The following is a 14731-nucleotide window of genomic DNA, read 5'->3' as shown; positions in this document are numbered from 1 at the left end:
AGAGAAAGAAATTAACTTGTATGTGTTGCCAGTAATCAGCATCAAGTTTCCAACATAACATTTAATGTCAGCAGATTTGAAACATCACGCTAAAAAGAATGAAACAATAAAATGCAATCTGCTGTTCAATGCTGTTTCAATGATTTACTTATGAAATGGCAAACAGCAAATCCCAAAGTGAGAATGTGCATCCTTCTGAAACCATTTTTTTCACAGAAGAGCCCCAAAATTGGCCTCCCTCATTATCTCTATAGTTCATTAATGCCCATCTCCCAAGAACCTACTTAATGTAAATAGGAAAAAAAAATTGGTAGCTAAACATATCAGATATTGCTGGTAGCAATTTATAGGAATGCACAGTTTCTATCTGGAAGAAAAAAATACGTAAATTTCAAATATTTGACCCACTTTCAATTTTAAAAAAGAAAATTATGCTTTGAGTTATAAAAATGAAAACTTAATATCATATAGCTGCTTGACCCACAAAAACAGCTATTTCTAGCAATTTAGAATAGGCTAGCTTCAAGATTAAATCTACTAGGCAAAATGTAAAATAGCTGGGATTTCAGAAATGTAACTGTTTGTTTTATACACCAATTTTCTGTACTTAAGATCATAAACATTTAACCAAATTGATTTTCTGAAAATTTCTTACTTGGCTTTCTCTCTTACTATTCTACTTTTTCTTGATTTCTTTCCTCAAACCCCACATCATAATCTATCATTGTCTGCAGTGTTCCAACATCTGTTTTCTTTTTCCTCTCTGCCTGACCCGCTTTATCCTATCCTCTACTTTGTGTTCTACATCTCCCCTTTATTTTCTCTCATCCTTAATTCTGCACTATACCGAAATAAGATTTTTTTTCCTTGCAGTGTAATGCTGTTAATCTTTTCCATCCTCAAAAAGAGCCTAGACGTACTAGAGAGCAACACAAAAAGTAGGAAGTAAATGTTTTGGGGCCCATGTTAATTCTGTATCACTACTTCAACTGAGTAATGAAATACATGTGAGCATGCTGTCCTTGGGTCATGACTGAGATCTTCGGTTGTGTCACCCATTAACAAATAGATGATAATATGTTTAAATGAGTCTTCTTACCCCGTTCTTCATTGTTTCTTCTATGTCCCCAACATCCTATTTCAAATCCAGCCAAAGGTTCATTCTGCCTTCCTGGAGAACAGCTTCACTGATTTTAATCAGCAAAGACTGCACCCCCAAAGAACACCAATTTAAAGTGACCTAGTTGTTATAAATTCTCCTTTGACATCCCTTGGAAAAGTTATGCCCACCAACAAAAGTTCTGGGACTGTTTATACTCCCGCTCAAGAAGACAGCTTGGTTTTGGATAGTTAACTCAAAACCATAAATTCTGAAAAACTAATCACTTATGTAGATGGTGTTTTCCAAAGGCACTCTCCAGATTGCCAAAGGCTGTTGAAGGTAACCAAAAACAGCTAGGAACAAGAAACAAAAGAAGGCACAGTTCAAACTGGCATGCTCCCCTATGCCAGAGAAGACAAACAGAAGAGAATTAAACACAAAACCAAACCAGAAGTGTACAGTAGAATCAAAGAAAATCTGCACAAGCTGCCAACTCTGTTGCTGGAAATAAGGACACAGGAAATATGGACGGAGAAGTAGTACTTCAGAGACAGCAGTTATGCTTGGAAAATGCAAGTGTTCTTGCTTCCAGAAGCAAGTATATCTGGTGAGCAACTGACTGGTAAATGACCACTGTGAGAAGACTTGATCCATGGTCCAGCTGCTTTTCAGCATGCACTCTGAAGCTTGCAGGCTGTTTTTTTACCTTATTATTTATACTATTTTGTGAAACAAACATTCTCATTCCTCAAGGAAAGAGTTAAAAACCAGCAAGCATGATAAAAAATACTACCCAAAATGAGCGTGATCTTTTCTTTTTAGCCATGTGATTGTGTACAGGCAATGGTCCCTGTATTCTGGTGAATTTTTCCACCCCTCTGAGCACAGATGCCAGTGGTACCCAGAATCACCCCCTGATGCAGGACGCCAGACAGGCAGGGCTGTAGTCACCTGATGCCTCACGGCAGGCCTGGACTCCAGGAGGGCAGCCAGCTGACATGCCCTTTGTTCAACATTCTCAGGCACTTGGTCATCAGAAAAAAAACGAGGAGATCTCTGTGAGATAAGGAAGGAGGGAAGAAGTAAACAAACCAGAAAAAAAATCCCCCAAAGGAAAAGACAACAAAATGCCAGACACAAGGTAGGAAATTCACATGCAGAGCAGTAAGAAGCTCCCTACCGAAGACTGTTTTCATTTCCACTGTGTGCTGCATTAATGTTCTAATGAAGAGCTAAATTTTGACACTCCAGGCTAAGACAAAATCAGCTGAATTAGACATTATTCACAACTTTCCCACCTAGGACAGCTGCAGCCAAAACCAAACAAGCGCGTAGCCTCTCTCTGGCATTGCCATCCAAACAAAAACAAAACCCAACCAAACACATCCCAAACCCAAAACAAAACAAACAAAAAAACACTCTTCATCAAGATGTGGCTTTATCATGCACAAAGGAACTTGTTCACCAATTTATTTCACCCTAGTGAAACCTGCACAAATTGTCAAAATTTGTGTTTCTCAGATTTTCTGCACAGAAACACACATTTTTAGGACAATATATTCCAGTGTTCATAAAGAATTAAATAAGCTCTTTAAAGATGCTTGTATATGAAGAGAATGCTGTGCTTATAAAAGAGAGGATGTTTAATGAGACTGGCTGGTTGAAGCAAAATCAAACTAGCACAGAAGTTGCCGATTTTTCTTCTGCAGCTCCTGTCCTACTTGTTCTTACTGCACCATCATGTCAACACACCCCAGGCACTATATCTGACACCTCTGCTATTCTGGTCTTTCATATCAATCCTGCTGAACTGTTGTGTGTTGCACATAGTGACATGGAACAAAGACCTGACTTTTGGCCTGCTGTACAGGACACAGTATCACTTGCAACATCATACAGCATTCAGCTAATTTGTTTGTAGTGTTCAAAAGTAAATGCACCAGGAACTACAACTGTGTGTGTGAAGAAACCTCAGGCTAAATCTCTCAAGAAAGCTCAAGTGCTGCTACATACTGTTAGCTGTTCTCCAAAGCAGAATAGAAAATTGGGTTCACACCCAATCAATGAGAAACACTTTTCCCATTCAAACGCATTAATAATACTCTCTATTTTCAGCTGCTCTCAGTTCCACCTACTCCTTCCTACTAGATCATTTTCACTAAAACTAGGGCCTATTATAAAGCTGTGGGCTTCTGTGTCACTGCAGACACATGCTTATTCATTTTCTAATGCCTGTCAGAAAACACTCAGCCCACAAGTGTCTTTTGTGTAGAACACATTTTTGAAGTTACAACAGTTTTACAGCTGGCTACCATTTATGACTTAATTCATTAAAAGCCTTTACTGGAATGTCAATTAATTTGTCAATATGAGTTCAAATCATCCAATTCTTTTGAGTGCCTATCTTTCCTTTTCCCATGCTTCTGGATAATACTGAATCATTGAGACAGGCTGTTGAATATTTCATTGTTAAGAAGGCTTCAACCCTCTATACTAAATAATGCCTCATCATTTTTCCTTTTACTTTGGCCTGTAGGAGGCAGGATGGAATGCCAGTTGTTTAACCATCCAGAAAGCAAGCAGTGAACACAATGCAACCATGTTCGCATGAACTAGCACAAAACATAACTCTTCTTGTTCTGCTACAGCCACAGCACACTTCAAAAAGAGGTGTAAGAGAAAAAGGAGAATGGGAAGAGCTTAAGTGCCAAATCTATGGCAAAATACAAGCATACAGCAAACTGTTGATGAAGGCTTGTTATGCGTTTGTGTGGGCATCACGCAGAAATAGTTGACTGCTCCTAACTGCCTCTCAGCAGTTTCAGCGTGTTAACAGCAGCATTAGGATAAGTGCTTCACTACTCAGTACGTTTGCTCCCTGTATTGCACACAGCTGTGTCATCAGCATCCATGCCATTTGTTCATGCTCTTTACCCTTCCTTGTCTGGGACTCTGCTCCCCAAGATAGTCAGCACCAGGTTCCCTGTTTCTCTGCAGGCAACAAATTATGAGCTTAGTAACAATCACAGACCAACTTCCTAGTCAAAACAGACTGAATTAGATTTTTCTTAACATGTAGGCAGAAAAGAAGTCATAATGATAGAAAAACAATTTACTGAGAAGAATATTTTAAAACTGGCAGTAATGACTTGGTTCCTGTAGGGAAGATATTAAAAAAAGTTCATATAGATTCATATTAAATCTGTTAACCACAGTGTAATAAAATTAGTACTATAAAGATGAGAAGACACTCAACATCTACTGTGATGTTAGATCAAAGGAAAGAAATAGAAAGTTTAAAGGAATTGGCAGAATGAATGCATTAGAAGTGCAGAGTTTTTAAAAGACATCGGTGTAACAAGCACACAGATCCATTTGACTTGCTATGTGGTGTGGGCCAAGACAATTCAGAAAAAGAATAAGGAAGAAAAAACATCTCCAAAGGCAGTCCCTCAGCTGGCCCTAACAGATTACTTACGCAGCACAGGAGGTAAAATTCCTCTGAGTTAAAAGGAGGAAGTGGACAATGCTTTTTTTTTTTTTTTTTTTTTTTTTTATAATTTGAACAAAAATGTTTCCTACAGGACACAAGGTAGAAAATGGTCTACGCACGTTTGGACCCAGCAGCAGTCAGTTCTCATGACTGAACTAGGCAAGCAAGAGAGAGTCACAGGACAAACAAACAAAATACTTGGAGGAGACAGGGAGGGAAAACACAGAGCTAAAGGGTCCTCAGTAACTGAAAGCCCATTTTTTAAATATGGAAAGTGACTGCCACACCATAGATTGAAAAATAAGTCTCAACATTTAACTTAGTTTATCATAAGCTTGGGGAAAATCTTCAAAGGATCTTGATGAGAGGAAGGCTGCTAGCTACCACAGCGTCTGGTGCTCAGCCACAGGACAAGAGGCCGTGGACACAAACTCAAGCAAAGGAGGTTCCGGCTCAATATGAGGGAGCACTTCTTTACCGTGAGGGTGACAGAGCACTGGGTCAGGTTGCCCAGAGGCTGTGGAGTCTCCTACTCTGGAGACATTCAAAACCTGTTTGGATGCTATCCTGTGCAATGTGCTCTGGGTGACCCTGCTAGAGCAGAGGGGATGGACCAGATGAACTCCAGAGGTCCCTTCCATTCTGTGATGATACAATTTCTCATTACAGTCGACTCAGTTTAGATGTGGGTTTTGCTAATGAGAAGGGCGTTCCTCACCTATTCGACCCAGATGTGCATTCCTGAATCCTTCCTTGCACCATGCTGTCCACAGTGTGCCAGAAAACAAACTACTTTTTTTGTTCGAACAATTTCAAATCAGATTGGTAAGCAGACCTGATTGTCTGAACAAATCTGACATAGGAGAGGCAGCAGGCAAAGTGTGGTCCAGAGGCTGTAGTGAGGGCAGATGAAATGTAACATGTAACTGTACTCTGAGAAACCACAGCAGTAAGACAAGTCAAACAATATGTTCAAGAATGTCCCTTTTCTATTCTGCTAAAAGTAGAGTTTATAGGAAAACAAGTGCTCAGCAAAGAAATGTTTTCCACCTTTGGGGAAATCTTTTTGGGTCTATGGAACTGTAGCTGCCTTTTTATCAACTAAAGATTAGTTAAGGGCTGATGTGGAAGGAGAATTTATTACTGCAGTAGGAAAATGGAACAAAAATAAAGACACAACTCAAGCAGGATGGCCATGTATAGCAAACGAGACACAGATATTTAAGATTTCAGGTAATATTTAACTAGAAGGACAACATATACATGTGTACATACATCTGATTCACATGTATATACTGTGTTCAGAACAACACAGCTCCAAATGCAAGCTAAGACAGACTGAACACGAACTCTTGAGACAAAGGCCTGGATGTGGGGGAAACTGAAGGACCAAACTGGACATGTGCAGGCCACAACAACAACTCAAAAAAGGACTTCATACAATAAATCTGAAAGAGTTTCATGGATACAAGAACAAATTCTCAGTCACACTTCTATAAACAAAGCACAGAGATGGAGAAAAGTTGCAATTTCCATCCCTGAACTACTCCAAACATACTAACTTCTGTTTAGAAAAAAAGGAGCCTTTGGCCAGTGAATGATCTATATGTAACACAGGATCAAGTTCTAATACTTAGACAAAAGCACACCTACTGAATTTCTAAGAAGCATGTATATATATCTTAAAGGTAGACGTGGCCCTAATTTTATTTCAGTTCTATTTTGCTGCAACTCAAAACTGAAGAAGGCTACTGTAATTACCAATTACCCTAGAGTAAAGTCTCAGAATCTCCAGTGCATTAGACAATCGTCAAAATGATGCTTCTTCTGAGCTAATGCTGACCTGTGTTTCTATATTAAGAGGCTGAAGAAGCCCTATCACCTTCCAAAAAAAAGAAAATTGGAAATATATTTGTAAGTGGGATGTCTGGTAATCAATTTAGTCATTTGTACAAAGCAGTAATGAAGAGAGAGGGACAGAGCATGCAGAGGGAATCACCTGCTGCCTGGGATACGTTGGAGAGGAAGGTGCAGTAGAAGAGAGCATGATCACTTTTTTGGGGCAGGTCCGACAACGTTCCTTACTCCTCATCTTTTTTTTAAAACAAAAAAAGAAAAAAAAAATCATAATAACGGTAGAAAAGCTAAGGTAACATTACCCTTGACTTTGTAAGACTGGCTAGAATGCATAAGCTGAGAGACCGCGATCCTATGTTCGTAGCTCTTATGAGTGACCTAAAGCCACATTTTATCCAAGCTGAAAGAGAGAAAATTTTCACCCATATTCACAAGATCACACATCCACTTGACAGATAATTCTAGAACAGCCAATAAACATGTAGTTATAGCAATAATCGATTCAACCAACAGTTTCTGAGTCAAGGTCTTATGCTCAGTCAAATGCAAAACTCGAAACTCTTGGTAGCAGAGTTGGACTGCTCTTGTTGCTTCGTGAAAAATTATATAGTGCTGTGCCTTGCAATGTTTAAGAATATTCATCCTGTTGACCTGATTACTCTTGCTTGCAGCTTATTAGCAATACAACTCAAGTTGCAGTATCCTGTTCTCAGCTTCTCTACCTTACAGATATTAAACTGTCTCAGACGAGTTAAACTGTGCTTTGCCATTCTACTAGAAGAGAAATACAGCTGCTTTCAAGGCAGCGTGTAGCCATACTGAATAAACTGAATACTACAGAATGCATATATGCCCTCATTTTTATATACTGAAAGAACATGCCTTGCTAGTTCTTTATGTCCCCACTACGTACAGTCTTTTCTCCACCACTTCTAGATATTTAATGTATTCTATGCTTATTTCTTTTTTCCTTTTCTTTTCACAGGAGCATATCTGGAAATTGTTGCACTGAAAAAAAAAAAAAAAAGCTTGTGTATCCAGAGTCACTGCTAGATAGCCTCCAAAGAAACAGCGTGCTATGGAAAGATATTATAGATAATCGTTATGGTCCTGACAGCTGAACTGGTGCTAACATGTATTTGGGAGTTCTCTTCCCCTTCACCAAAAAAGTAAACTCTAATTCAAACACATGCTACAAGCAGCTTAAACTAAGCTACATGACTTTGCACTGAAGTGGATGAGGAGCATTCAAAAGGCTCAGCTGTGAAGGCACTAATCTCTAGCAGAAAGGGAGGTAACATTTTCAATCACTACAGCTGTTCATAGACTGTCATCTGACCATGGCCTAGTTTGCATTTGAAATTTCTGTGTATTCCCAAACTTGTGTAATTTTCCATGGCAGATCATGGAATATAACATTGTATGGGTATATGAAGTACATATTCAGTCCTCCAGTAGGATGCATCTCTAAACATGCAAAGTCAAAGATGGCTACAGGAACAAGGAAACAAAGACTTATCAACATATTTAAATGAAAAATTAAGTAGGAAAACAGTATTTGCAGAAATCATTGATATAAGTTTTCTTCTGCTGAGATTTCAGCTCCAGCTGACTGTGGTCATCTCACACATTACGTATCTTTAAAAATCACAGTTCCAACAGAATTACTGAGAAGGGTTTTTACCAACAAGCTTTTATCACACATCAGGAAATCCTCTTGAAAGAACAAGCATCAGACATCCAGAGGCAGAAGAGATTTGTGCTGCAAATCATGTGATCTCTATCTTACAAGCATCTTCATACACATCAGTGATTTACACTTGCGCATTACACACATACATTCTTGTTGCTAGGAGGCTATGAAACTATGGCAGAAAAATGCTGAAGACCATAAGTTCAAAGACTGGAATCCAGGACAAAATTCAGTTTGAAGGGCTAGTCTCCCACATGATAAACAGTCAGATACTCTTCTGGATAGACTACATGGCTCTCTAATAGCTTCATGATCCCTGATGAGATGCTCTTTCCAAAAAGCAGTGAAAATGGAAAGCAACAGAATGCAATGTAGAAGATATTTTAGCACAACTAGAGGTTAATTTGAGATTATTCACCATACCACAAAATGCAATCCAGATTTTTTAGGAGATACCATATCACATAAAAAATTGCACGTTTCTCCTGTGCACATACACAAACATTACCTTCATGCATTACCAGCTGCTGCTGAGATGTTCACAGTAGCATGAACCCAGTTTTGACAACAAAGATCAACATTCCCAAATTGTAGTTCAACAAAGCAAACACTGCAATCTAATTCAGGAGGAAAATGCGGGCCACACTGAATGCTTACAGCAGCAGACTGAGGAGGTTTTTAACCTGTTTGATCCTTTCAAGGTTTTCCCTTTTCAGGAGAGATAACAAGGTCTTGTGATGAAAGTAAAAACTACTTCAGAACAGATTCTGCCAAGACTTCACTCTTTCTAGGAATTCTGTCTTACCAAGCCATCCCTATCCCACCTCTACAGCAGACACAGAGACACTCTGCATTATAAACTGAAACTGTTTGGCTGGTAACTCTTTATGGAACAGCAAAATTCTAGACTTGAACTGATAAGCAAGGACAGCTAATGAAGTCCATCTGACAGACACTGGCAATTCGCAGCCTAAGGCAGATGTAAATTCTCCAAAAAAAACCTGGTGGTCCAACCCAGACCACTTCCTACACAAACATCCAGTTCTCCCCTGTAATTATTCTTGCTGCCTTGGCAGTACACTTTCCTCTTCCATGCACCTTCCAAGGTGCAGGACCAAACCTATCAATCACAAGACAGGAAACTATCCTTCTCCCACGAACCCCTGAGGACTTCAACTTCATTCTGCCTGCGGGCAAATATATGAGGCAACTAGTTGTTTTCTTCAAAAGCAGGTCACCGCTTTGTCCTCTTCAGGAACTGCTTTGCTCCTCTTCAAAGGACTCCTCAGTAGAAGTCTTTCATTATGCGATATTATCTTATGCAGAATCACTGAACAGAAGGTTCTGCTTGTGAACTCTGACATTTGTGCCAAACAAGAGACCCTTTGCCATACCTTCATGAGCAGATCTTTCTGGAAAACACAAATCCCCCCTGAAGACCTTGTCAGGAGCCGTACAACACGGACTGGTACCCAGCCCCAACTCCACTGCTGGTGATCTGTGGCCCAGGAAATAACTTTGTAGTTAGTGCCTAATGTCACTGAAGAAAGCTGTTTTAGTACTGAAGTAACATGCAGTCTCACAGCAGTCAGATTCCTTGTACCTAAGCAGACAGAATTAAGAATCTTCAACAGACAGCCGAAGCACTGCTTCAGCAACAAATTCCCACAGGATGGATTTCTGTCCAAGCTTGACAAAGCTGGCTGCTTGGGTTAGTGCATGGCTTCCAGCCTCAGCTGATCAGTCCAGAAGAAATGGTTCTACATATTCCCAATTAGTTTCTATGTGATGACCATTGATGTCCTTTATTTCCCCGGGCAAGTCCTAAGGAACCTTTAGAATAGGGACCATATAAACTGTTTCTTCAATCCTAATGTATTCTGCATATTGTGCATCTTTGAGACCCACTTTTATTCTTCTCCATTTCATTGTTAGATGAAAAACACTTCAAAATCCAGAATGAACTCTGGAGCCAAGAACCAACCATCTTCTGCTGACACAGTAAAGCTCATCAAAGAAAAAAGTCAAGCAAATACTTCAGGACCAATCTTGAGGGAGAAAGTACCCACAGACAGCTGTCAATGTCTCTGCTGAATAAAAGGAGGGTGACATAAGCAGTGTTCATTAACTGACCTGGTAATGTACAGCCACATACACTTCTTCTGCATCACTTCTTTGGGTTCTCCCCTATACCTGGAAGTATTCTTAAAAATCGAAATCTGTCTTAATCATGGATGATGAGTATCCACCTGAAAGTCCTCACTAGCTTATAAAGAAGATTTTGATGAGAAGGTAGAAGAACAAAGAATGACTCTGGAAACCTAAATGTAATATTGACATTTTTAAGACTCTATTGACAGTCCTACTGATAATTCCCCTGCTTTGGGTCTTCTTTGGAGAGAAATCTTCTAGATCATGGCACTGGTCATGACATGAAGCACTGCTTGGGTTGAATACCTTGAGGATAAAGTTCACCATGAATCCATAAACACGCAAAAAAGTGAACTTCCAAACTTCTTCCTCGTGACTCCAAAAGCATGCTATTAAGCTGCATCCAGAAAGAAACAGATGTTTCTCTAAATTATGGCTGCCAGAAAAATATATCTCAGCACTCTCAGAAACAAGAGGAGGTGATTTGCACAGGGAAAGAGAGGAAGCAGAGGAAGCCAGTGAGATAAGTATCCCTGTTTGCCTGAAAAGATTGATTGTCACAAGCCTTGCTTTCACAGTGCACTGCTGAAAGAAAAATACCAGTAATAACAATGAGCTAAACCATACAAAAGAAAATAAAATATGATACCTACTGATCATTCTTCTGTCGATCGCTATTCTGTCACTGTGTGTGGCAGAAAATCTAAAATTTACTTAATCCACAGTAATACTGGAATCTGCAATGCAATGAAGGTGAGAAGCTCACAAGGAAAGCTAGGTTTGTCACAGAGAACAGGAAACCACAGAAACTGAAATGTCTCTTCTAATTGCAGAACACAATATTCCACATGAATAGCAAAACTGACAATCAATTTTACTCTTTACACCAATGAAGAGCTTTAATACCACAGATGGCATGACATCTTAAACCTCATTGGCTGCAATAATTGTCTACATATTCCCTATTGTTTTCTAAGAGAATAATCTACAAATACTCCAGACAACACAATGTTGCATCTATAGGCAAGGTTTCTGATGAAACATCCACTGAAGACCTAGAAAGATGAAACCAGTGTAAGACAACAGGGTAAGTTTGACTAAATCCTCCTGAAACAATAAATCATGCGTTATTACCAAAGGCAGACTTTGATCTTACATGTATTCACGACAAGTTAAACTATTTAAAATAATGGACTCACACATTAAAAAGGATGTTTTTGCTGGAAAAGGACTGGTTTAAAAACAGGATAGTGATAGCTGGTGTTGGGTGCAGGCAACATATCATATTCATAATCAATTTCTTTACCTGTTTCCACTGGGGGATGGGAGCTAGACGGCCCTGCTCTCGTCTGCTGGATGGTTGGTTGTGAACACGTTCTTGATAAGGCAGGACAGGTTGCTGCATGCAGGTTGTAGGGAAATTGGGATGGGACCAAGGAGGGATGATAGAATAGCAAAGGAAACTCGAAGAAAGCCAAAGGAATGAGAGACAGAATCAGACAGACAAACATTTAACAAAAAAATAGGGTAGAGGAGAATTCATTTAGCAAGTCATATATAAAAAGGGAAAAGACATCAACAAATGGGAAACTGCACTTTTTTTTGACCTTTATTTTCATTGTTCCTTCAACTCAGCCAGTTATTCCAGCCAATATGCAGCGGCTGAGGAAACATTTGACTGGTAAACAGTGGAATAAATGTCATTGTTCTGAGATTATGCTATGCTACCAACACCACTGTGCAATGTAGCATACATACACCTGGACTAGACTTAAAGTAGCTAGATAAGGTCCTGTTCACAATCTGGCCAGGGCAGCACAGAGCTTGGCACAAGCTATGAAGACAGACTATGCAGCAGAGCAAGAACTCAGGCACTTAAACCATACTGAGCCTTATACTGCTGACACTACACAGCTTAGCAGCATCTTGAAGTGACTCGGCATCACTTCAAAGATGACTACCCTGCAGTTGCAGTAGTTCAGATAATATCCTGAATAACCGGCACTTGTCAGGAAGCCTCACTTGAAATGATATAAATATCCTGATTGCAATGAAATTCCCAGACATTTATCTGCTGTGCTTACATAAAGATAAAAAAGAAAAAAAAAATTAATCACAGTTCACAAGAACAAACATATAACCTGACATGAAAATGTTCTAATCGGAAATTAAATGATAGCTCTTGGAGGTGAGAAATGGGATATTCCTGGAAAGCTTTTCAACAGCAAAAGTAGTTATACAAGAATCTTAATTGCTGGTAAGGTGTTTTTGAAAGAGATCACATAATACTGTCAGTAACAGGAAAGTAGACTTTCATTAGGAAGCTCTCCATCCCATACTCCTAAATGTAATTTTTTTTTTCTCTTTTGAGTAACCTTCATTCTTCCCCAGGAGAGCCTTTGAAGTACAAGAACACCACTAGCATCCAGTCTTGAGGAATGCATGTTATTACTCGTGATTTTCTGCCATGATTCCAAAATACAGTGTTTTATTAACCATCTCATACCTGTCTTCGTAACGTTGAGGACTGCACTGGTGCATTCTCCTCAAATTTGGCCAGTAGCTGGGTTGCCATGGACTTGACTTTGTTCTGATTCCCAATGGCAGCATCAATTCTCCTCTCCGTCAGGGCACTCACCAATGTAGGTCTTTCTTCTCTGTAGCTTCGAGGGACATCCTCCTATCAACCAGTGAGATCAAAATTTAACAGATACATCCAGATGACCTTTTCTCTCCTCACCTTTGCTGCAATAGATTTCTAACAGTGTAGAAAACAAATCTATTGGTATGCGTTTGCAAGCTCACATTTTAGTTTTCTTTGGTATGACATCAAATGTTCTGATAACTATCTTTCCAACCTTACTTAATACAGTTACCTAACCGAGAAACCACAGTTGAAACACTCATTAATTTGCTGGTATAAAGCAAAATGATATCTTCAACCCTCGCTGACAATTCTAAATACTAACTTTTAGCTCACTTGTACTTATTTGGCTATAGGCACTTGAACTGAAGGATTACCTTGCGGAGCATTGTGGTTATGTATGCCTTTTGCACTAACTGAGACTACAGTTCAAATATGAATGAAATCTCTGACTACTGTATGATTTTACTAAATGAAACTTTACTATTGGTGTGCTCACCAAATCAAAGTAAATTGCAAATTTATTCTATAAAAATAGAATATGGAGCAACTGCAAATATCTCATTTGTAGTGTACTCTTCTTTCATAAGCATCAGTAAAATATTTCCTCTATAAATACAACAAAGCATAACTTCTGAAGAATTAATTTTAATTTAGAAATAAGCCCGGTCTGGATACAGAAAATGAAAGGACTGAAGTGGGAACAAAGAAATGTACTAGATATATTTTTCTCCCTAACACCTTCCTTACTGTAATACTTACATCCTCAGATTGGCTGGTTTTCCTCCTCTTTCCTGCACCATCCAGTTCCTTTTCTTTTTTGTCCTGAAAACAGAGTAAGAAAGAAAGAAAACAAAGATAAGGATTCTCATACCTTTCTGGGCTGAGACAAATGTCACGAGTGCACTTAAATAAGTTTTGTAATACAACTGATTAATTCTCTAGGTCATTCCCCATTTGTTTAAAGAAATGTGTGTTTTTTTTTCTGTTGTATGTCGCCCCCCCACCTTTGGGGTTTCACATACTGGAAACTCTACCTGTCATTCTTCAGCACTTCCAACAAACTGGGAACTGAGCAATCAACTGTGTTCCAATACAAAGTATATCCCCACATTCTACCAAAAAGCTAGAATTTTATGACTGAAATATACCACTAATTGAGAGTGCATATTACCAATGCAATTCTAAAGGTCATGTATCGTCTCATGACAAGAGCTGAAGAACACATGGTCTTTTGCAGATACATAGCAGACAGACACATCCATTTGTAGTACCACCTACTTGGACAGCAGCCTAGTAGACACAGCTGTTATCAAGACCGTGGTATGGTTACCTTTGGAGTGCGTTTCCGAGAGATGCTTTGTCCCAGTTTACTGAGAAAAGAGATAGGAGATTTGGTACTGGCAATTAGGGCAGCTTTTTCTTCTGCATTCAGGTCCACACTATCTGTTGGCAAAAACAGGTAGGACAAGGGAATGCCATGACATCATTTCTGCAGTGGTATTATTAAAAATACAACTGAAGGACTCACCTAGTTGTTTTTTTTTAAACATACCACTCTTTTCCTTAAACACTCTGCACAAGATGATTGTAGAGAGTCCCAAATCAATAACTTTCTCAGCCATGCTGCTTTCTTCATTTTGCCAAACTCAGTTCTACCTCTAGTCTTTATAAACACCCAGAACAAATACTGTATTTACTTTCATATTTGAAAAGCACCATGATTACCAGTATTAGTAACAAGTTCAGTTTTGCAAATACCTAACTGATATACACTGTATTTTTAAATGG

General features: G+C 39.1%; 1 protein-coding gene across 26 annotated transcripts in view; it reads right to left on the bottom strand.

The window, feature by feature from the left end:
- The window catches only part of MICAL3 (microtubule associated monooxygenase, calponin and LIM domain containing 3), a 176210-nt gene that overhangs the window by 77839 nt on the left and 83640 nt on the right, over nt 1-14731 (bottom strand). For 18 of the 26 annotated variants that reach the window (XM_068660214.1, XM_068660266.1, XM_068660224.1 and 15 more), the window contains exons 14-20: nt 14274-14386; nt 13703-13765; nt 12803-12976; nt 11603-11695; nt 6595-6687; nt 4037-4093; nt 2054-2158 (exon numbers count right to left, since the gene is read on the bottom strand). In XM_068660214.1, the coding sequence (XP_068516315.1) occupies nt 2054-2158; nt 4037-4093; nt 6595-6687; nt 11603-11695; nt 12803-12976; nt 13703-13765; nt 14274-14386 (698 nt within the window). The remainder of the gene's footprint in view (nt 1-2053; nt 2159-4036; nt 4094-6594; nt 6688-11602; nt 11696-12802; nt 12977-13702; nt 13766-14273; nt 14387-14731) is intronic. The other 8 variants (XM_068660430.1, XM_068660381.1, XM_068660392.1 and 5 more) reach the window with 3 other exon arrangements.

This window comes from Anas acuta, chromosome 1, assembly GCF_963932015.1.
Source record: "Anas acuta chromosome 1, bAnaAcu1.1, whole genome shotgun sequence".
Taxonomy (NCBI): domain Eukaryota; kingdom Metazoa; phylum Chordata; class Aves; order Anseriformes; family Anatidae; genus Anas; species Anas acuta.
Note: the sequence above shows the minus strand (reverse complement) of the source record. Positions and strands in the feature narration are given on the sequence as shown.